The 22,902-nt window shown below is 45.2% G+C and overlaps 1 protein-coding gene across 2 annotated transcripts in view; it reads left to right on the top strand.

Moving 5' to 3' along the window:
* Nucleotides 1–22,902, top strand: part of LOC137617345 (histone-lysine N-methyltransferase eggless-like) — a 95,831-nt gene that overhangs the window by 47,690 nt on the left and 25,239 nt on the right. For both annotated transcript variants that reach the window (XM_068347367.1, XM_068347368.1), the window contains exons 17-20: nt 316–455; nt 9,023–9,203; nt 9,823–9,979; nt 17,842–18,015. In XM_068347367.1, coding sequence (XP_068203468.1) covers nt 316–455; nt 9,023–9,203; nt 9,823–9,979; nt 17,842–18,015 — 652 coding nt within the window. The remainder of the gene's footprint in view (nt 1–315; nt 456–9,022; nt 9,204–9,822; nt 9,980–17,841; nt 18,016–22,902) is intronic.

Raw genomic sequence — 22,902 nt, forward strand, 5'->3', positions numbered from 1 at the left:
ATGATCTTGTATAATTTCAGGTGGCCTAAGTCCTATCTTTTTTTTGCACCTCTTTTCAGAGAAGGCTTACAAACAAAATGGAATGGCCTTTATTATATTTCAGTTTTGTTGTCAAGAAATATCATGACTTTTCTTTTTTTTATTAAAAAGCAAATTCATTATTATAATTTTTCTTTTTACACATTCACATACTTTTTTACCATGTTATTTGACAATAGTGCTATTGTTTTATCATACCGTGCGGTATTCTTTCAAACTTATCTGTAAAAGTACCATTCCTTTTTATGTATATTAAATTCATCTTTCCCATTTTAGAATAAGGATAAGTGTGCTTGTCGTCAACTAACTATCCAGGGTACTCAAATTCTCAATCACGTGGCAAACCGCAATGCTGGCTACCAGCATCGACGACTTTATGATCAAGTACAGAGTGGTATATATGAATGCAATTCAAGGTGAGAATATTTTACTTTTATAATCCAGTGTATTATTTTAAGCAATTTTGTTTAATTTTCATTTGCAGTCAAATAATTCTTAGCTTTTTTTGTAAGTGCGCTAAGTATTATCAGATGATGTCACTAAAAAAGTAATTGTACAATGTTTCAAAACCCTACATCTTTTTTGTTTGAAGAACTTAATAACAGTTTGTACTCTACTCATGATGCCTTGGACTTATGGTCCTGATTGAGACATTTAGGACTAGTATTATCATTTTAAGAATTTTTTCAACAAGTTCGTCTGTAAAACCTCTTTGCCGAGATCTGACTATTGCCCAACAAAGCTTAAACAAGGCCTCCTCATAAGCCTGTTGATTTGGTTCTGAGAGCTGTTTCTACTTGCGGCTGTATCCTCTAAGCTCGTCAATGAACTCGGTCAATGGCTTAACCCTTTTACCCCCAGGGTATTTGGAAATTTCCAACCCTTAACCCCCAAGGGTTATTTTTTTTTCAAGCACATTTTGCAGTATAATTTTTTTAAATTGCTCTAACAGCCTTAATTTTTGTCATAGAGAGGTCAGGTTGGTCTCATTCTCTTGGAAAATGCCTGAATTTTTTCAAAAAATTATCAAAAATATGCAAAAAAATTTTTAAATAGCATTTTTTTGCAAGGACGTACCGGTACATCCATGGGGGTAAAGGGACGAGTTTAGTGAAACGTACCAGTACGTCCTTTGGGGGTTAAAGGGTTAACTGGCGACGTATCTCATTCAAAGCATCGACTTGAAAGATTACGTCATTTGGAATTTGGGTTTAATATTCCTCTTGTAAGGAGGATGCCCTGCCCAGGCAATTAGGTTATATCTTCAGTGCAGTCGAGAGTTGTGTGTCTTCTTTCTTCATATGGGCAATCAGAAAAATCAGTTGCCTGGAAATAGAGCTTTTCTCTGTCTGCTAAGTTATTACAAGAAATTATTCAGATTTGTCAAAAATAGATTGACTATTACTATATCTCATTTGAAATAGCACATTTAGTTCATGCCTTCCCCTTTTCATTTGACTTGAGGTATAACATGGATTGGATACATGGAGGCACTATTCTACTTTCAAAGAAATCTCCTTGAGACCTGTTACTCACAACCACTAGGGCACTTTCTCTTTGGGTCTAGTACTTACAGCAGGTAGTGCATTACTAGTGATGAGTTATTGTACGGCTTCATCTTTCTCATCGTAACTTTCACCTAGAACTCGAGTCATATGACCTGGTGGCAGCAAGGCCATTCAGCATCAAGGTGCAACTAGTATTGGTCCCTTGGTCACACACACCACAGGTTAGATGGTGAGTGTTCAATCTTTCCATCCTTACTTAATATGTATACTATGGTGGTCTCACTCTCTACAGAGGTCTTGTATGAACATCAAGTAGAAAACTCAACTTCATGTGCTGTGACCTTTTTCTTACCTATTTAAGGGTTGTCTTCTGATCATCATCTTCAATTCTACCCTTTTAATCTTTCTTTTGATTTGGGATGGTTCCTCCCTTGCCCTCCCTCCTAAATTGCTTTTCAACTAATATATGGTTAATAAGGTTTTAGTGAACAAAGTTTATATAACAATGCTTTTCATTATACAGTAAACCCCTTTAATCATAATTTGTTCCAACACGGAGTACTTACATCAAACTGCATTCTTAGGAGTATCTGGGATCTCCTCCCAACCGACCAGAGTTTTGTGTAGTTTACCCTACTCCGTTTTCTGTGAGGGTTAACCTCAGGCGGAGTGATACGCGCTCTGAGGCTAACCCCGGGTCAGGGAGTATGCTTTCTCAGGTCTCGACCACCAGTAAGTTCTCTGGTCGCGTCGCGTTAACATCTCGACGCTCTCTTTATCCCAGTGTGACCCTTTGTGTCCCCGACCCTTTGTGTCTCGCGTGGTCTCCACGTGGTGTACTTGTATCCTTCCCTTGTGTCTCCGCGATCCCACATGGTACCTTTGTGATTCCCTTATTCCTTCCCTTACGTTCCTGTGTCTTATGGTGTGTTACTAGTGGGTAATGGAGCATCCCCGCCGTTGTCCTAGGCCTATGGCCGGAAAATCGTGTGGTGCTTTTCTTTCGAAACCGGAGGTAGACCCGCACTCCTTGTGTTTGTCGTCTAGGGGCAGTGTGTGTTTCCCTACTGACACGTGCCTGGAGTGCGAATCGTGGAACGAAGTTCAGTGGGTGCACTTCGGCACGAAGAAGAAGAAGGCGACCAAGAGATCCCCTAAGAAGGCGAGCATCTCTTCTCCCCTTACGTCTCCAGGAGCGTCATCAGGGCGAGCCTCCATACCACCTTCCCCTACCCAGAGTAGGGGACGAGGTAAGTCCGTTGCGGGGAAGAAGCCGGCGGCTCTTCCCCAGGAGTCTTTATTGCAGGATAGTGGGGTAGTGGCGTCATTCCAGGCAAGTGAGGGGCCTGAGGGAGGGACGGGTGTCTGTTCTGTAGACGGAGCCCTGGTACCTGTGGAGCACGTCTCTTCAGATGACCCTATGTGGGGTAAAAATGTTACTGCATCTTCTCCCGCCTCTTGGGCGTGTTTTTCAGGTACCTCTACAGCTGAGGGTGCCGTCGAGAAGGACGACTCACCCCAATCAGACTCCCTCGGGTGGGTACCTGCGAGGACACCCTACAGGTCCCCTTTGAGAATGGAGGAAGGCTTCGGAATCTGGTTCCCCATCGAACATCGCCCACGCTCCCCTCCAGCGCTGTCGACTACCTTACCAGACGTCTTCATGCAGCCCTCGTCTTCCGCCGGTCGTCGGGTTATTCCTCCTGCTGAGCTTCGCGCGCCCACCCCGCCGGCGAGTTACGACGCATCGTCAGACTTGTCAGCCGTAACGAGTTCCTGTTCCTTGGAGGGCGGGGCCCGTAATAAGTCCCGAAGACGACGTGAGAGATCCCGGAGGAGACATTCTTGTTCCCGCTCACGCTCCAGGTCTCGCCACGGGGGTAGACGCTCCAGGTCCCCCAGAAGGAAGTTTAGGAGAAGTAGATTGCCTGGAGAAGAATGGGTGTTGGTCCCGCGTAGCAAGCTCCCTGAGTTCTTAGCAGTTCCGAGTTCGTCAGGTTGGCTACCCAGATCCAGAACCCCGGACAGATACGCTCCCAGCGGCAGATTCGACAGACGGAGGGATACGTCGTTTCCAGCCCCATCGGACAGGCGTAAGACCGCGAAGGTTCCGACTCAATCCGCCCAGCGGAGGGAGTCGCCCCTTCGGACTGGCAGCCTCGTTCCATCCTCCAAGATGACTCATCACCGTCAGGAGAAGGAGAGACGGCTCCCCCCGTTGGGCAAGCCCACGGAAGCCAGATCCTCCACGACGAAGGAGAGACCTACAGTAGGACGGAGGCCCTCGCCGCTACGGCAATGCCCGTCCTTCGTCCAGAGCCCCGCCAGAGGGGCTCCGTCACTAGCAGCGGATCACCCTACAGAGGAGATGGAGGACAACGCAGAGGGCGTAACAGCGGAGGTCTCCGCTTACAGGAGAGTGATAGGGCTCATCAGGAGCCATCACAGAATTGAAGAGCCCGAACCCTCCTCCGAGGACCCCTGGCGCTCTAGCCTAAACAGACTGGTAGAGGCCCCTGTTCAACATAGACCATCCCTAGCACTTCCGATTGCCAGAGATGTTAGGCTGGGTAGGGCGCACGTCAATAAGATCATGGCGACCCATGCAGAGGCTCCCAAGACCCAGAGTTCCTCCAAGCTGCTCCAGGGCCTGAGGTCACAGAGCAAATTTTATCTTAACGAAGAACAACGACCAGGTGCCTGTAAGGCGGAACCAGCTCTCGAGGTGTTAGGCCAAGGAGGTTCTGAAGATAGGGCCTCGTCGGCTCCGATCTGTTTCTCGCAGTCAGAGGCTACAATGATGGAGGAGATAGCCAAGGACCTGGTCAACGTGTCCTCCTGGCTGGACTGGTGGGCCTCCGCTCTTGTAGGAGTCCAGGCTTCCTATGACCTCTCGGTCCCGGAGAATCAGGCCCTACTGAAGGAGCTGATTAACTCGGGAGGTAGGGCCTTGAAGTTTGTCTCCTACCAATCTCTAGCTCTGGCTGCCAACTGGATCCTGCGGAGGAGGGATACAGTCCTTAGTAAAATTACCAGACGGATTCCGGACAGAGAAGCGAGAGCCCTGAGAAACCTGCCACTATGGGACGATTCCCTTTTCCCCCTGAAAGCAGCGGAAGAAATAATGGAAAGGGTCAGGAAACGGAAAGACGTGGGTGATCTCAGACCCCAGTCAGTGAGAAGACCCATCCACAGAAGGACCGCTTCCGATGCTCCTCCTCCGCCTCGAGCCTCGCCTAGTCAGCCCAGGAGAGACGCCCCAGCGACGGCTTGGTCACAACCTTCGCAGCCCTCCCGTAGGGGAACATCGTCAACCCAGTCCTCCTTTAGACCTTCCTACGCGGCAGCCAGGAGAGGGCGTGCAGGCCGCTCCTCCAGAAGGAGATAGGGAGAGAGGCCCCCTGCTCCTGCCCAAGCCTCAGGTGGGGGGATGCCTCAGACATTTTTGGCAAGCATGGAAAGACCACGGTACAGATCTGTGGACTGTAACAGTTCTGAAAGAAGGGTACAGGCTACCCTTCCTAGCGGACCCACCGCCCCTGATACCAGACCTACGGGCAGAGTGGTTGGCTCCAAAGGACCCCTTAAGGAGGACAGCTTTGCAAGAGGAAGTCTCGGCGATGTTGGCAAAAGGGGCGATAGAACCAGTCCAGGACCCAGGCCCGGGGTTCTACAGTAGACTCTTCCTGGTGGAGAAGGCAACGGGAGGTTGGAGACCCGTCATAGACCTCTCAGCCCTCAACAAGTTTGTGTGCAAGACCGACTTCAAGATGGACACCCCGAAGTCGGTCCTGGCGTCCCTGAGGGAAGGGGACTTCATGATGTCCATAGACCTCAAGGATGCATACTTCTAAATCCCAGTGCACCCCTCCAGCAGGAAGTACCTAAGGGTAAGATGGGGTGCCCAGACATTGCAGTTCAATACCCTCTGCTTCGGGCTGTCCACAGCTCCTCAAGTCTTCTCAACAGTCTCAGTATGGGCACACGAACAGGGCATCCGCCTGATTCGGTACCTGGACGACTGGTTGTTACTTTCAGCCTCAGAGGAAGTACTGAGGGAGCAAGGCGCAAAGCTTCTGCGGTTCTGCAATGTCCTGGGCATCATCATTAACCTAAAGAAGTCTCAAGTGATACCCTCCACCAGGGTGACCTACCTCGGGATGGTCTTGGACTCCTGGTTGGCGAGAGCCTTCCCTTCCGCAGAGAGACAGACAACTTGGACCAGATCCTCCACCCCTTCCTGTCGGACTAGCCCAGGAGAGCGAAGGACTGGCAAAGATTGATAGGATATCTCGTATCGTTGGAAAAACTGGTCCCCCAGGGGAGGCTCAAGCTCAGGGGGCCCCAGTGGAATCTGAAGGAGCTCTGGAACCAGAGCCAACCCCCCCACAAAGTGATTCCTGTTCTCCCGGAAACAAAGGAAGTCCTGGAGTGGTGGCGCAACAGATCGAACACACTCAAGGGAATGCCCTTTGCAGCCGACCCTCCCGAGATGCTCCTGTTCACGGACGCATCCAAGGGGGGGTGGGGTGCCCACCTCCTCGGAAGGTCAGCAAGAGGAAAATGGACGGACGAGGAGAAGGCTCAACACATAAACGTCCTAGAAATGAGGGCAGTTCGAAGGGCGTGCCTAGAGTTCGTCAATCTACTCCTGGGGAACACCGTGGCACTGATGTGCGACAACGCCACGGTGGTGGCCTACATAAAGAAGCAGGGAGGACTAAATTTGAAGGAGTTGTGTGACCTCACATTGGAACTTCTGGAATGGGCCGAGGAGGAGCAGATCAGGATCTCAGCAAGGTTCATTCCAGGAAAAAGGAACGTCCTGGCTGACGGCCTCAGCAGGCTGGGTCAAGTAGTAGGTGCCGAGTGGTCCCTACACCCAGTAGTAGCAAAAGTCATCATCCAAAAATGGGGGTTGCCAGTAATGGATCTCTTTGCGACAAGACTGAATGCACAGCTCCCAGTGTTTTGTTCTCCTGTGCCAGACCCAAGAGCAGCGTTAGAGGACGCCTTCCAGCACCCTTGGGACAATCTCGACATCTACGCCTTCCCTCCCTTCGCGATGCTCAGGCAGGTGCTCAACGGAGTAAGGAGGGCCCACAACCTGAAGATGTCTTTGGTAGCGCCCTGGTGGCCGGAGAGAGAATGGCTCGTAGATCTAAAGGAACTAGCGTGTCTTCCACCTTGGCCCCTCCCGGACAGGCCAGACCTCCGGCAGCCCCACTTTCAAAGGTTCCACGAGAACCCTTGGTCCCTCCGCCTTCACACGTGGAGGTTATCGAGCGTCTCCTGAGGAAGGAAGGCTATTCGTCGAAGACAGCATCAAGGATGTCAGGGTACCTGAGACGTTCATCTACAGCGGTCTACCAAGCAAAATGGGCCCCTTTCACTAAGTGGTGCTCCTCCAGGAACATCAAGCCATTGAAGGCCTCCATCCCGGAGGTTGCGGACTTCTTGGTCTATCTCAGGGACGTGGTCAACATGTCTATTCCGGCCATCAAGGGAGTCTGTGCAGCGTTAGGCTAAGTTTTCCTCCTGAAGGGCATCGACCTGGGAGCCTCTAGACATATCTCGATGCTCATCAAGAGTTTCGAGCAGGCATGCCCCCCTCAAGCCGTTAGGGTGCCACAGTGGGATGTGGCCAGGGTCCTGAAGATGTTATCAGAACCCCCGTTCGAACCCCTAAAAGACATCGTGGACAAAGATCTCACCCTCAAGACTGTTTTCCTGCTTGCTTTGGCCTCAGCAAAAAGGGTAGGGGAGATTCATGGACTGTCTTACGAGGTCTCGCACTCGAAGGGTTGGAGAGAGGCTTCCTTCAAGTTTGTACCATCCTTTGTAGCTAAGACCCAGAATCCAGCTGTGTGGGATCCCAGGTTTGAGGGCTTCTCAATACCAGCAATTTCCCATTCGGACAATCCGAAGGACTTATAAGCTGTGCCCTGTGAGGGCAATAAGGAAATACCTAGAGAGGACGGCTAAACTTCGGCCTAATATCAAAAGTCTGTTTATCTCCTCAGGCCCAGTGAAGAAGCCAATCCCGAAGAACACCATCTCCTTCTAGTTGCGGCAGGTGATTATCAGGGCATACAGCAGTGCGGGAATTCCCCTGCCGGGCAAGCCCAGGCCCCACGACATTAGGGGTCTAATTACCTCGTTAGCATTCGAGAAGAATATGGCGGTGGGCTAAATCCTGAGAGGTGGCACTTGGTCTAACCAGTCGACCTTCACGGCTCACTACCTAAAGGAATATTTGAGGAAGTCCCTGGACGGATTCTCAATAGGAACCGTCATCTCCGCGCTCCAAACGGTTTGACGACATAGCCCCAGGAATAACCGCGGATGGTAAGACCGAGAGACACAGGTTCGTTCCTTAACCCCCTTGTTCTTCATTCCCCTTTTTCCGCTCGAACATGTACTCGGGTAGTCCCCCGTGAGCCTGTTTCAAGACACGCAATCATCGGAAGGACATGTCTCCTAGGAATTCTTGCAGAGGTCAGTTACTTAGACACTAAGATAGAGCTTTTTGTGTAGTTTTTTTCCTATTTTCCGTGTTTCATGAATGGCAACAGAACCTAGCCTCCTATCTAGGTTCCCCTGATCATGCTTAGCTCGGTCTCTAGGTCTGGAAGGCCACTCCCACCTCCTAAAGTGTAAGTCTCCTAAGAAAGTAGTTCGAGGTAAGTACTCCGTGTTGGAACAAATCACAAATTTTAAGTAATTTGTATTTTTCATAACAGTACTTACCTCGAACTACTTTCGGGTAATGGCCCACCCTTCCTTCCCTGAGTGCCTTACTGGACCTCTTAAGAACCTAAGCTACCAAGAACTTACTGGAGGTCGAGACCTGAGAAAGCATGCTCCCTGACCCGGGGTTAGCCTCAGGGCGCGTATCACTCCGCCTGAGGTTAACCCTCACAGAAAACGGGAGTAGGGTAAACTACACAAAACTCTGGTCGGTTGGGAGGAGATCCCAGATACTCCTAAGAAAGTAGTTCGAGCTAAGTACTGTTAGGAAAAATACAAATTACTTAAAATTTGTGATGTTTCTTCACTCTGACTTTAGATTCTTTTGTATTTACTAATAATAAGAGTGCAGTAAACTCTCATATGAATACACAGAATGGGGTTTTTCAATGTGGAAAGGTTCAAGTTGGTGCAATTGTAGTGCTTTTGTTGCACATAAGTAAAGGACACGATTAATGGGTATGCATTCTAAAATGTTTGGGGTTATGAAGTTATAATCATGTGAAGTACTAATACAGTATGCGTGTTGGCATTTTGAAGTTAATTAACACTATGGAATACATGCAAAGATATTTTCCAGCTTTCTCAGGTTTGATGGCACAGACTAGGTATGAATTATAGTACATAATATAAACAATTCTGTTTCGTAGAAAGATATGTATTACATTCCTTAAAGCACTTACTGTAATCCTAATAAGTTCTTCCTCATTGTATATTCCCTATAGATGTAATTGTGCACAAAATCGCTGTTCAAATCGTGTAGTACAGCATCCATTAAAGCTAAAATTGCAACTCTTCAAAACGGCAAGAAGAGGCTGGGGCGTAAGAACTCTATGTGACATTCCAAGAGGGGCATTCATATGTGTGTATGTGGGAAAGATGCTTAGTGAAAGTATTGCTAATGAGGTTAGTATGTTATTTCTTGTAAAGATGATGTTTTCTAACATTATTGACTTGTTATATACCTTCAATAAATTTAAATATTCCAAAGGCATGAAGACAACGTTTGGATTTAATGCTCTCTTTATATAAAATGGACTTCAATTTTGATGAGAATTCAAAGGAATTATGTCTTCTCAATTGTGATGGCTGTCGTCTCTGTGGAGAATTCATATATTTTTACATTTTACAGTAGTCTTAACCCTTTTTCCCAAGGTAAGGTTAAATTTCGAGCACATTTTACAGTATATTTTTATTTAAATTGCTCTAACAGACTTAATTTTTGTCATAGAGAGGTCAGGTTGGTCTCATTTTTTTGGAAAATGCCTGAAGTTTTTCATAAAGTTATCAAAAACATGCAAAAACATGTAAATAACAGTGTTTTGCAAGAACGTACCGGTACGTCCTTTGGGGGCGAAAGGGCTAAGAATTTCTGATGTAGCATCATTCGTGTAATTTTTTATATTGCATTACAATACGATAGTCAGCTGTTAAGTCATTTAACGCACCAGAGGTATGGTAGTCATCATATTTTAACCGTGCTTTGAAATTGAATCGCATCACTATGATTAACGTGCTCTTGCAGGAAGGCAAACAGATGATTGGTGGTGATGACTATTATGCTGAATTAGACTACATAGAAGTTATGGAAAATGCCAAGGAAGGTTTCGAAGAAGAAGCTATATTGCCAGAGGCGGAAAGCTTAAGTATATTACTAAAAGACAACTTTAAACCCCCTAGATGTAGGTTTTGATTTTATTTGCAGTTTTCATTTGTTGACCTTAGTTGAAATTTAGATAAATCATTTCAGTCACTGCCATTTTGTAGAGATTTGCATGCTTTTGAGATTGCAAAAAATATTTCCTCTTAAATTTTTTTATAATTTTTGTTTGCCTTTTTCATTTTTTTTCAATGTTGGGATTACACAAGTTTTAAGAGTCTCCCAAGAATTGATGAACTTATCAATAAATTTCATTTCCTTGTAGGTCTACACATATACAGTATAATAAAACGGTGTATAAAAATGTTTACCACTCCTTTAAATTACAACATGGAAATTTGTCTTGAAGAGTGTTTTGTCACATTTTAATTTTTCTACTTTAATTATATTCTGGAGTATGTAATTAAGAAAACATTTAGTCTTCACAAAAAGTTAATTTTCAATATTTAACTTAGCCGGTGATTATAATAGCTGCAACTCTGTTGCCCGACAGACAACTCTACGGTAAAAACTCGCCAGCGATCGCTACACAGGTTGCGGGTGTGCCCAACAGCGCCATCTGTCGTCCAGATACCCAGTACTCAATGTAAACAAAAGACTCAATTTTCTCTCTGTCGAGCTATCAACAAGACGTACTTACTCGCTGTTGCTAAACTGGAGTTTTTTCACAACTAATTGGTGAAGTACTTTATTCTAGTTTTGAGCTTTCGCTATGCAGGTGTTTTATCTTCATCTTAAATCTTGAATTCGTTTTGGATAGATTTAATTATGGTGACAAAGAGAGTATGGGCTTTCTTTCACTTTTAAATGGCCGACTCTTCCCTTAGACGGAAGTGTGTTTAGGCGTTTAGTAATTATATCACGTTATAGATTTTCCTCTATATATTTTATATCTCTCCGCCTTTATTAGGCCTCTTCGATTAACTTTCCATTTATTATAAACATATAAAAATAATTTTAATGTTTTGTTTATATAGACCTTTCCTGAGAGTAGGTGGTCCTAACTTGGAAACCGAAGTTAATCAAGGTTGAGCCCTTTATATCGTAATTAGCTTTTAAAGAGCTAAGGATTTAAAACTTTTTAAATGTAATATTTTATGAAAGAATTTCTTTGATAGTCTTCGTACTGTTTTCAAAGATGAACTAACGTTTAGTTTATTTATGCTACGCAGTTGTTGACGTTCAGGACGTTCAACATGCGCTCTATCGTTACGATAGAGAGAGAGTGTATCACGGTTTCACTTTGCAGTAAGAGTAAATCGATTCTGACGTTTTGTTTATTCTTTCTTAGCTTAAATGTTTTAAATTCTATTTTAAAGGAAGTTTTTTTTGAAAAACCTTTCAGTTTTTTCCTTTAGTCAAATAACATGTTTTTTTTTTACGAAATATAATTGGGCTCTTCTCTTAGGTGCGAAATCAAGAGAGAAAGAGAGAGAGAGGAGAGAAAACGTTCCGTTCAAGCGGGTGACGTTGTTCTCGTGTTACTCTCGTCCCTAGTCGCTGTAAGGGGAGGAAGGATAAAACGTTTTAGTTTTTTATTCTCGTCCCCAGGCTATGTGCGGTGAGAGATTGAAAACGTAGTTATATGAACTAGTGTTTAGTCTCTTTCCCAGCCACTGATTTTTTTATCTTAAAATGTTTTCTGTTTTTTGCTGGTATTAATGAGCTTGCATTATACGACTGATTTCGCAATTACTACCTTTTAATGAAGGGTAGAATTGCGTGTTTCAGGTAGAAATCAGTAAAAGTTTCGATTTCAGTGAAATAAGTGCAAAACAGAAAATCGAAGTGATAAAGTGATATGCGCAAAGTGTTACAGTGTTGCGTCCGAGGGTTCGTCTGTTCGTGCCTGTCGTTCACCTAGTCCGGGACCTCTTACATGCTCCCAAGCCCAGGGGAGAAGTAATGTCAAACGACTTATGGGTTCGAGAGGCCTTGACCAACGAACAGACGTTTTCCCTCTATGGTATCGGGTGTATCTTACCAAGATCTCTCCTACCATAAAACGAGAGACGTTGTTTCTCCTCGTCATCCGAAGGCTTTTCGCATAAGAAACCTGTCACAAGGTTTCGAAGCCCTTAAGCGAAAGTCAGTCCTTTCAGGACAGGTCCAGGGTCCTGGTTACAACCATTAGGACAGCTCTGACCCTATGCAGTCATCGGATAACTGCTCGCCGCCTAACAAAAGCGTAACACAGACTCCGAGAGTCTTTTTTTGTAGGCAAAGTGTTGCGGTCACAGACGTTACCCTCGTCTCTTACCACAACCATTTCCGTTGATCCTTAATGGGTTGTATGGCAAGACATGCAGTATATGCTTGCCTCCCTTATGGAAGACTATTCTGCCGATTAGTCCGTTGAGTCTAGCCGTTTATCTCATCGATATCCTGGCTTTCAGCCAACCTAACGTTCCTTTGTGCTTACTGTTGACGTTGGCGTAGCTTAGTCACGTCAGTCAGGTTGTTTAGAACCACACTCGATGCGGTCTCGTGTGGTTTTTCAGCCGCATTTGGACGTTAGGCCACTTGCTGATGCTCCTGTTGACGTTCAAGACGTTCACTAACAATCGGAGTTGACTTGTTTTGACGCTGTGCGTCAACCTCCGCATTCTAGAGTTGTTTTGACTGCTCAGTCTAGGCAGTCAAAGCAGTCTCGAGTGGACGCTGTGCGTCCTCACGCACCTGTTGTGGTTGACAGTTCAGTTGTTGACAGTTCACAGACTGTCAAGCAGTTACATGACGTTGCGTTCTGGTCCGCTACTAATGCACCAGTGAGTGTGGACTCTGCTTGTAAAGCATTGCCACCACGGTAGGTCTCTCCCTTGCTTGAGACTCAGCTTTTATCGGACAAGGTTCCTGTAGATGAGGAAGTTGCTGTTCCCCCTCCTACTGATATTCCCTTGAGGACTCTGTCAGATGGAGAGGAGCCTAAAGCTGCTTAGCCTCCTATGGACTTTAATTAAATCATGATGATTTTTTTAAGGATCTTTGTCCGGATCTTTTTGTAACTGCTGCTCCTCGTTCGCCTAAACGTCAGAGCTTACACTAGGCCTAGCTACTTCGAAGCCGTTGTTTTTAAGCTAGTGCTCTCTCGCTCTCCTAGAGAGCTTTACGTTGGCTAGGCGACTGGTTTTTCACCAGGAGGAGTTTGGGGGATACAGCCTTTGCTTTCCCTTCTGTTAAACTGGCTTATAGAGCGAGAGTCTGATATGACACGAGAGAAGTTCTCCGCTTGGGAGTTCATGCTTCTGCCCAGATAGACTTCTCAATTCTCGTAGACTCTCCCTGGCGCCTGGCCAGGAGACGCTCCAAGTTGTTTGCAGGTCAACTTCACAGCTGTTTTTGAGCCTTTGAAGTTTTGCTGTACAATTATGTCACGCATAACAAGGCTTTCAGGGATGGTAAACGGTACCGCCTCAGTCGCTAACCCCGTCTGTTGCCACACCTGCTCCCGTAGACCCTAAATGGGCTTTGCTGCAAGACATGCAGTCCAAGCTTGCGTCCTTGATAGAGGACTTTAATGCGGAGAAGGTTGCTACCGAACCTTCTGGCCAACAACCTTCCAACCGGTCGGTTGTGCGCCCTGTTGACGCTGAGGTAACCTACTCGCGTCTGCCAAGTTGAGGTGGTTCCTCCACCGATGCGACCCAGTGTGGGTTGCCAGCCGCACGTTGACGTTAAGCGACGCTCGGAGGTGGTTGTTGACGTTCAGGAAGTTCAACAACCAGCAGAGGTGACTTGTTTTGACGCAGTGCGTCAACCTCAGCAACCCGGTAGGGTGTTGACTGCACAACCCAGACGGTCTAGACAGTCTCGGGTTGACGCTGTGCTTCCTCGCGCACCCATGGTTGTTGACAGTTCACAGACTGTGCAGCAGTTCCATGATATTGCGTCCGGCTCCGTCACGCATCCACCAGTGCGACCGGACTCAGCGAGCCAGACGTTGCCCACTCCGTTGCCGTTTCCTCATCAGTTTTCGGATGAGGAACCCTCTGATGAGGACGTTGCTGAACAACAAGACGATCAGCCCCCAGAATAGATCAAGCCCTGCTATCCATCCAGAAGATGCTGAAGAAGGAACGCTGCTCAGTCAGGCTGTGGATGAGTCTGGTAGGGACGCTGTCATCCGTGGAACAATTTGTGTCACTAGGAAGACTACACCTCCGTCCTCTTCAATACCATCTAGCTTTTCACTGGAAAAAGGACAAGACGCTAGAAGCGGTCTCGATCCCGGTTTCCGAAAAGATAAAGTCTTGTCTGACTTGGTGGAAGGACAATATCAACCTAAGAGAGGGTCTTCCCCTGGCTGTTCAGAATCCCAATCACGTTCTCTTCTCGGACGCATCGGACGTGGGCTGGGGCGCGACACTAGACGGTCGGGAATGCTCAGGACTGTGGAACTCGAGTCAGAGGAGCATGCATATCAACTGCAAGGAGCTGTTGGCAGTACATCTGGCCTTGAAAAGCTTCAAGTCTCTCCTTCGAGGCAAAGTGGTGGAAGTTAACTCGGACATCACCACGGCCTTGGCGTACATCTCCAAACAAGGAGGTACCCACTCACTGACGTTGTACGAGATCACAAGGGACCTGCTCATCTGGTCAATAGGTCAAGACATCTACCTAATAACGAGGTTCATCCAAGGCGACTTGAACGTCATAGCAGATTGTCTCAGTCGGAAAGGGCAAGTAATTCCAACAGAATGGACCCTCCACAAGGATGTGTGCAAGAGACTTTGGGCCACTTGGGGTAAAACCATCCATAGATCTCTTTGCAACCTCGCTGACCAAGAGGCTTCCAATCTATTGCTCTCCAGTCCCGGACCCAGCAGCAATACATATAGATGCTTTCCTCCTAGATTGGTCACATCTGGATCTCTACGCATTCCCACCGTTCAAGATTGTCAACAAGGTACTGCAGAAGTTCGCCTCTCACGAAGGGACAAGGTTGACGTTAGTTGCTTCCCTCTGGCCCGCGAGAGAATGGTTCACCGAGATACTTCGATGGTTAGTAGACGTTCCCAGTAGTCTTCCTCTAAGGGTAGACCTTCTACGTCAGCCACACCTGAAGAAGGAACTTCAAAGCCTCCACGCTCTTCGTCTGACTGCCTTCAGTCTATCGAAAGACTCTCGAGAGCTAGAGGCTTTTCGAAGGAAGCAGCCAGTACGATTGCTAGAGCAAGGAGAGCTTCTTCCATTAGAGTCTACCAATCGAAGTGGGAAGTCTTCCGAGACTGGTGCAAGTCAGTTTCTGTATCCTCGACCAGTACCTCTGTAGCTCAAATAGCTGTTTTTCTCTTTTACCTGAGAAAAGGACGATCCCTTTCAGCTCCCACTATCAAGGGCTACAGAAGCATGTTGGCATCGGTCTTCCGGCATAGAGGCTTAGATCTTTCCAAACATAAAGATCTGCAAGACCTCCTTAAGTCTTTTGAGACCACCAAGGAGCGTCGTTTGGCTACCCCTGGATGGAATTTAGACGTGGTACTAAGATTCTTCATATCAGACAGGTTGGAGCCGTTACAATCAGCCTCCCTGAAAGATCTCACTCTTAAGACTCTTTTCCTGGTATGCTTAGCCTCGGCTAAAAGAGTCAGCGAGATTCATGCCTTCAGCAAGAACATAGGATTTTCGTCAGAAAAAGCCACTTGTTCGCTACAACTTGGTTTTCTAGCCAAAAATGAGCTGCCTTCTCGGCCTTGGCCTAAATCTTTCGATATCCCCAGCTTATCGGAGATCGTAGGCAATGAACTAGAAAGAGTCTTATGCCCTGTTAGAGCTCTTAAGTTCTATTTAAAGCGTACTAAACCTTTACAAGGCCAATCTGAAGCTTTATGGTGTTCAGTTAAGAAACCATCCTTGCCTTTGTCAAAGAATGCTTGGTCAGACTTTATCAGATTGTTAATACGAGAAGCTCATTCACATCTGAGTGAGGAAGACCGAACTTTGCTTAAGGTGAAGACGCACGAAGTTAGAGCTGTAACAACTTACGTGGCCTTTAAGCAAAATATATCTCTGCAGAGTATAATGGACGCAACCTATTGGAGAAGCAAGTCAGTGTTCGCGTCATTTTACTTGAAAGATGTCCAGTCTCTTTACAAGAACTGCTACACACTGGGACCATTCGTAGCAGCGAGTGCAGTAGTGGGTGAGGGCTCAACCACTACAATTCCCTAATTCCATACCCTTTTAATCTTTCTCTTGAAATGTTTTTATTGTTGTTTTTTGGGTTGTCCGGAAGGCTAAGAAGCCTTTTGCATCCTGGTTGATTTGGCGGGTGGTCAAAGTCATTTCTTGAGAGCGCCTAGATTAGGGGTTTTGATGAGGTCCTGTTGTATGGGTTGCAACCCTTGATACTTCAGATCCTAGGGGTCGATCAGCATCCTAAGAGGATCGCGAGGCTCCGTAAGGAAGACGTACTTAAAAGGCAGAGAAATTGTTCAAGTCGACTTCCTTACCAGGTACCTATTTATTTTGTTTTTGTTATTTTGATAACTTCTAAAATGAAATAAAAACTCTTAGCTCATAATAATGTAAACATATATTGCTGGTCTCTACCCACCCCCCTGGGTGTGAATCAGCTATTATAATCACCGGCTAAGTTAAATATTGAAAAATGTTATTTTGATAATAAAATAAATTTTTGAATATACTTACCCGGTGATTATAAATTAAAGGACCCTCCCTTCCTCCCCAATAGAGACGCAGTGGAACGAGGAGAAAATTGAGTCTTTTGTTTACATTGAGTACTGGGTATCTGGACGACAGATGGCGCTGTTGGGCACACTCGCAACCTGTGTAGCGATCGCTGGCGAGTTTTTACCGTAGAGTTGTCTGTCGGGCAACAGAGTTGCAGCTATTATAATCACCGGGTAAGTATATTCAAAAATTTATTTTATTATCAAAATAACATATTACAATTCTTAAACTACAGAATATTTTGATTACTCGGCTTAATGATTCCCCTACAGAATGTTGAAATGCCAATACAGTATAGGATATTTGTTAGTCTCTCTTTGACCCCAAGTTGCAATTTATTCTGCTTCCTATTAATTTTTCTTTGATCTCCTGGGGTCTAGGAAGTCTAGGCTTGTATCTTGTATCTTGAGGTTGACAGATAAGATTTCAAAGACCCAAAATGCAAATTTTTATAATCAATGCCAACGGTATTTCAGTCAAATTGGTACTTTAAAAACAAGACTCATTACTCCCGTAAACTAAGTAAGTGCTGGATAAGGTGGAGTTTTGTTTAATTCCATCATTGACAATGTAACTATAGTCCATTTCTTTTAGCGATGCATATTTGCACTGACTCGCAGCGGTGCCCTTTTAGCTCGGAAAAGTTTCCGGATCGCTGATTGGTTGGACAAGATGATTCTAACCAATCAGCGACCAGGAAACTTTTCCGAGCTAAAAGGGCACCGCCGCGAGTCGGTGCAAATATGCATCGCTAAAAGAAATGGACTACAGTATAACTGTTTTTGTTTTTATTTTGTGGTAATTATTTAAGTTTGGCTTCCTGGCTTTTTGTCCCTAAATTTTTTTTGATTGAATTGATTTATGAAATTTGAGCTATATGACCTGGCACTGAGGTTTGGGAAAACTCAGCCATTTCTCCTTTTGTAGATGTTTATGAAAATAATTGTTTAATTAATTTCCCAATTATTATAAAAAGAGAATTTCCTCATCCCTTTTTTATAATATTTGTTCAAAAGAACCATGTAAAAGTTTAAATGGTCAAGTTATTATACAGTTTAAACTGTTAATAATCATTGTTTGTTTGTCTTGAAAAATAAGTTCTTCCCTATCAGCAATGCAAAAAATATATTTTTAATTCAATTAATCTATCAATTTAGAATTTCTATTTGTTAATGGTAATGTCTCTTCCAGTGGGATCAGACCTCATAGACAGTGATGGGCTTTTCAGTGAAATTGATGCAGATGACGACGACAGAGATTTTAGTCAGCCTAGTTACCATAAAAATGATAATGTGGAGAAAAGACAAAAGTCAGCTCGCCTGCAGGAACGGGCAAGGGGCACCAAGTCCAATCACACAAACGCAGGTTTGTGATATCGTGGTTGAATGAGCAAATATTTTGTTTTATTTGTAAATAGACTTCATGAGTTATTCTGGCATTTTGAATATTTTTGTATTGGTTTTTCCATTTAACTTAGTTTTTTGGCAATTTATTCATTTTTTTTTTTTTACTAAATGACAATTTTCAATATTAAACTTACCCGATAATCATGTAGCTGTCAACTCCGTTGCCCGACAGAATTCTACGGGAGGGATACGCCAGCTATCACTATACTAGAAGGGGGTGTACTCACAAGCGCCACCTGTGGCCAGGTACTACAGTACTTGTTGTTGACGCCACCTCACTTTTTCCTCTGTCGTGCTTCCGGCAAGACGTTCTTGGATACGCTTATGATTTTGGAGTATTGTTCACGGTTTGGTGAAGTTTTTCTCTAAAATTTGCAGCTATTCGCTATACTGGAACTTCTATATTAGCTTAGTTAGCTTTTGGAATTAATTTGATTTTTTATGGTGACGAAGAGAGTATGAACTCTCTTTCACCTTTTAATGGCCGACCCTTCCCTTAGACGGAAGTGTTGGTGTCTAAGAGAGTATAGACTCTCTTTCTTAATTTTGCTTAACAAAAGTTATAGATTTATTTTATATCTCTCCGCCTCTTATAGGCCTCTTCGATTAACTTCCTTTTATTATAAACTTATTAAAATTAATTTTTATATTTGTTTATATTCGACCTTCCTAATAGTAGGCGGTCTTTTCTTGGTACCGAAGTTAATTAACTTTGAGCCCGTCATTTCGGTTTTACCTGTTAACATATTATGCTATTTTAATGTCTTTGAAAGAATTTCTTTGATAGTCTCGTACTGTTTTCAAAGTTGAACTAACGTTTTGTTTTGTCTCTGCAGTTGTTGACGTTCAGAACGTTCAACTTGCGCTCTATCGTTACGATAGAGAAAGAGTTTTCACGGTTTCACGTTGCAGTAAGAGTAACCGTGTCTAGCGTTTTGTTCATTCTTTCTTAACTTAATGGTTTTAATCCTAATAAAGGAACTTTTCATTTTGGGAAATATTTCAGTTTTTTCCTTTAACAATATGTTTTAACGTTATATATGATTGGGCTCTTCTCTCAGGTTCTAAGTCAAGAGAGAGAGAGAGAGAGAGAGATATAGAGACGGAGGGAGAAAGAGGAGGATAAACGTTTCATTCAAGCGAGTAACGTTGTTATCGTTTTTGCTCTTCTCCCTAGTCTCTTTAGGGGAAGAAGGTAAACGTTTCTAGAGTGATCTAGTGTTTAGTCTCTTTCCAGCCACTGAATTATTTATCTTTCATTAGATTTTTCTGTTACATTGTAATTCTGTTTTCGCAATTACTAACTTTTGAGAAAGGATAGGATTGCGTGTTTCAGGTACAAACCACTTAAAGTTTCGAGTTCAGTGAAATAAGTGCAAACAGAAAATCTAAGTGATAAGTGATTAGCGCAAAGTGTGTCAGTGTTGTGCGTGAGGGTACTTCTGTGCGCGCCAGTCGTCCTCCCAGTCCGGGACCTCTTGCAAGCTCCCAAGCCCAGGGGAGAAGCAATGTCGAAGGGCAAAAGGGTTCAGCAGGCCTTGATCGGCGCACAGAAGTATCCTCGGTGGTTGAGGGCGTGTCTTACCGAGACCGTCACTCCCACCCGCAGACGATTGAGCCCTTATTTTGCTCGTCTGCAGAAGAAATTTAGGGGAGAAAACGCTGGTCTCAGGTCTCAAGACCTCTTAAACGTAAAGTCCAGACCTATGCCAGACGTACGAAGTTAGAGTTCAACAACCCGGATGCAGTCATTGGGTTAGCTCTGACTCGCCGCAGTCATCAGTTGAATGCACTCCGCCTAAGAGGAGTAAGGTTCTGCCACAACAGATCTCTGCTGTTAAGGCTTTACCTCAGCAGACCTTAGTGTCTGCCGACCCCAAGTTGACTCTACTGCAGTCCATGCAGTCACAACTTTCGGTCTTGATGCGTGAGTGTCGGGCTGAGAAGGTTGCGCCTCCGCCTGCGCTCCCTCCGCCTGCGCTCCCTCCGCCTGCGCTCGCTCCGCCTGACCGCAGGCCTGCCAGGCGTACGATGTTGAGCCACGTTATGAGTTTACTGATCCCAGTGGTGTGCAGCTCCCTCCGCCTTCCTTAAGGCAACCTCAGCAATGGGAACAGGAGGCTTATACCTCTCTTCCTCCGCTTCCACTTGCTGTTCCACCAGTGAGGCAACACTCGCTTGAGGTACAACAACCTCTCCCATCCATGAGTCAGTCTCCTCAGCTCTCGCTGCAGCGAGCTCAACCCTCCTCAGGGCAAGCACCTCAACAACTTAGCCTTGCGCCTCAGGAGCCTCAACTTGCGAGACTTTTACTGCGTTCTGCGCAGCCACTGCCTTTTCGCTCTCAGCTCACACCGCAGGAACCTCAACTCGTTCCTCAGGAACTTGCTACTGCGCATCCGCCAACCACTCAGCAAGCGCAACCCTTGAGTTCAGCCACTCATGCCAGGAGTCAGCCTCCTCCACCCATGCGCCTACCTTCTGCTACTTCTTTTGATCAGCCTTTGCAGACTGAGCCTCAGGTGTTCCCTCAACAGAGTCTTGAAGAGGAAACCACAACTATTGTTGTTCCAGCTCGTTCTGACTCTGCTGTTCAGCATACCTTACCTCCATTTTCAAACATTATGATAATGGAGGTTATTTGTAATACTTATAAAAATATATTTGTATTCCTTGCAATATATTTTTAACAATATCGCAAAATATGGCAAAAATATGAATCTTGAGTTATGCCCACAGAGTGGACCCTTCTCAAGAATGTTTGCAGCAGACTTTGGGCCCTGTGGGGTCAGCCAACCATAGATCTGTTCGCTACCTCGATAACCTAGAGACTCTCTGTTGTATTGTTCTCCGATTCCAGACCCAGCAGCAGTTCAAGTGGATGCTTTTCTGCTGGATTGGTTCCATCTCGACCTGTATGCATTCCCGCCGTTCAAGATTGTCAACAGGGTACTTCAGAAGTTCTCCTCTCACAAAGGGACACGGCTGACGTTGGTTGGCTCCGCTCTGGCCCGCGAGAGAATGGTTCTTAGAGGTACTGCAATGGCTGGTCGACATTCCCAGGACTCTTCCTCTAGGATTGAACCTTCTAAGTCTACCTCACGTAAAGAAGGTACACCCAATCCTCCACGCTCTTCGTCTGACTGCCTTCAGACTTTCGAAAGACTCTCAAGAGCTAGGGGCTTTTCGAAGGAGGCAGACAGAGCGATTGCCAAAGCAAGGAGAACATCCACTCTCAGAATCTATCAGTCTCAAGGGGAAGTCTTCCGTAGCTGGTACAAGACCAATGCAGTTTCCTCAACCAGTACCACTGTAACCCAGATTGCTGACTTCCTGTTATATCTAAGGAAAGTAAGATCCCTTTCAGCTCCTACGATCAAGGGTTACAGAAGTATGTTGGCAGCGGTTTTCCGCCACAGAGGCTTGGATCTTTCCACCAACAAAGATCTACAGGACCTCCCTAGGTCTTTTGAGACCTCAAAGGAACGTCGGTTGTCCACTCCAGGCTGGAATCTAGACGTGGTCCTAAGGTTCCTTATGTCATCAAGATTTGAACCTCTCCAATCAGCCTCTTTTTAGAACCTCACATTAAAAACTCTTTTCCTCGTGTGCTTGACAACAGCTAAAAGAGTAAGTGAGATCCACGCCTTCAGCAGGATCATTGTTTTCACATCTGAAACGGCTACATGTTCCTTGCAGCTCGGTTTTTGCTAAACGAGCTTCCTTCACGTCCTTGGCCTAAGTCGTTCGAGATCCCAAGCCTGTCCAACTTGGTGGGGAATGAACTGAAGAGAGTACTTTGCCCAGTTAGAGCTCTTAGGTACTATCTAAAAAGGTCTTAACCTTTACAAGGACAATCAGAAGCCTTATAGTGTGCTATCAAGAAACCTTCTTTTCCAAGTTCTAAGAACTCAGTTTCTTACTATTCAGGCTTCTGATTAGAGAAACACATTCTCATCTGAAGGAAGAAGACCTTGCTTTGCTGAAGGTAAGGACACATGAAGTGGGAGCTGTGGCTACTTCAGTGGCCTTCAAACAGAGCCATTCTCTGCAGAGTGTTATGGATGCAACCTATTGGAGAAGCAAGTCAGTGTTCGCATCATTCTATCTCAAAGATGTCCAGTCTCTTTACGAGTACTGCTACACCCTGGGACCATTCGTAACAACGAATGCAGTAGTAGGCGAGGGCTCAGCCACTACATTCCCATAATCCCATAACCTTTTAACCTTTCTCTTGAATACTTTTTATGGGTTGTATGGTCGGCTAAGAAGCCTTCCACATCCTTGTTGATTTGGCGGGTGGTCAATTCTTTCTTGAGAAGCGCCGAGGTTAAAGGTTGTGATGAGGTCCTTTAGTATGGGTTGCAGCCCTGTATACTTTAGCACCTTTGAGTTGATTCAGCCTTCCAAGAGGAACGCTGCGCTCAGTAAGGAAGACGATCTTATTAAAGGCAGAGTAACGGTTCAAGTCGACTTCCTTACCAGGTACTTATTATTTCATTGTTATTGTGGATAACTGATTATATGAAATACGGGATACTTAGCTATCCTTTAGTCTTGTACACTGGTTTTTCACCCACCCCCCTGGGTGTGAATCAGCTACAGTAGGGTCCCGAATTAAGCGTGTTCGAATTACACGATTCCCCTTTTCCACGATCGCCATTTTTCAAAAATAAATTTTCTGTATCTGCGAGGCTGTTCAAAGTTCGCGAGTCAAGCACTACAAAATGTATCAAATCTATTGTCTTTTTAAGTATATTGGTAGCCCTATATACGGTGATTTATAATAAATGTTACAAAACAATATCAACATTACATTTCATTAACATAATTTCATAATGAATAG

This window comes from Palaemon carinicauda, chromosome 23, assembly GCF_036898095.1.
Source record: "Palaemon carinicauda isolate YSFRI2023 chromosome 23, ASM3689809v2, whole genome shotgun sequence".
In the NCBI taxonomy this organism is placed as follows: Eukaryota; Metazoa; Arthropoda; class Malacostraca; order Decapoda; family Palaemonidae; genus Palaemon; species Palaemon carinicauda.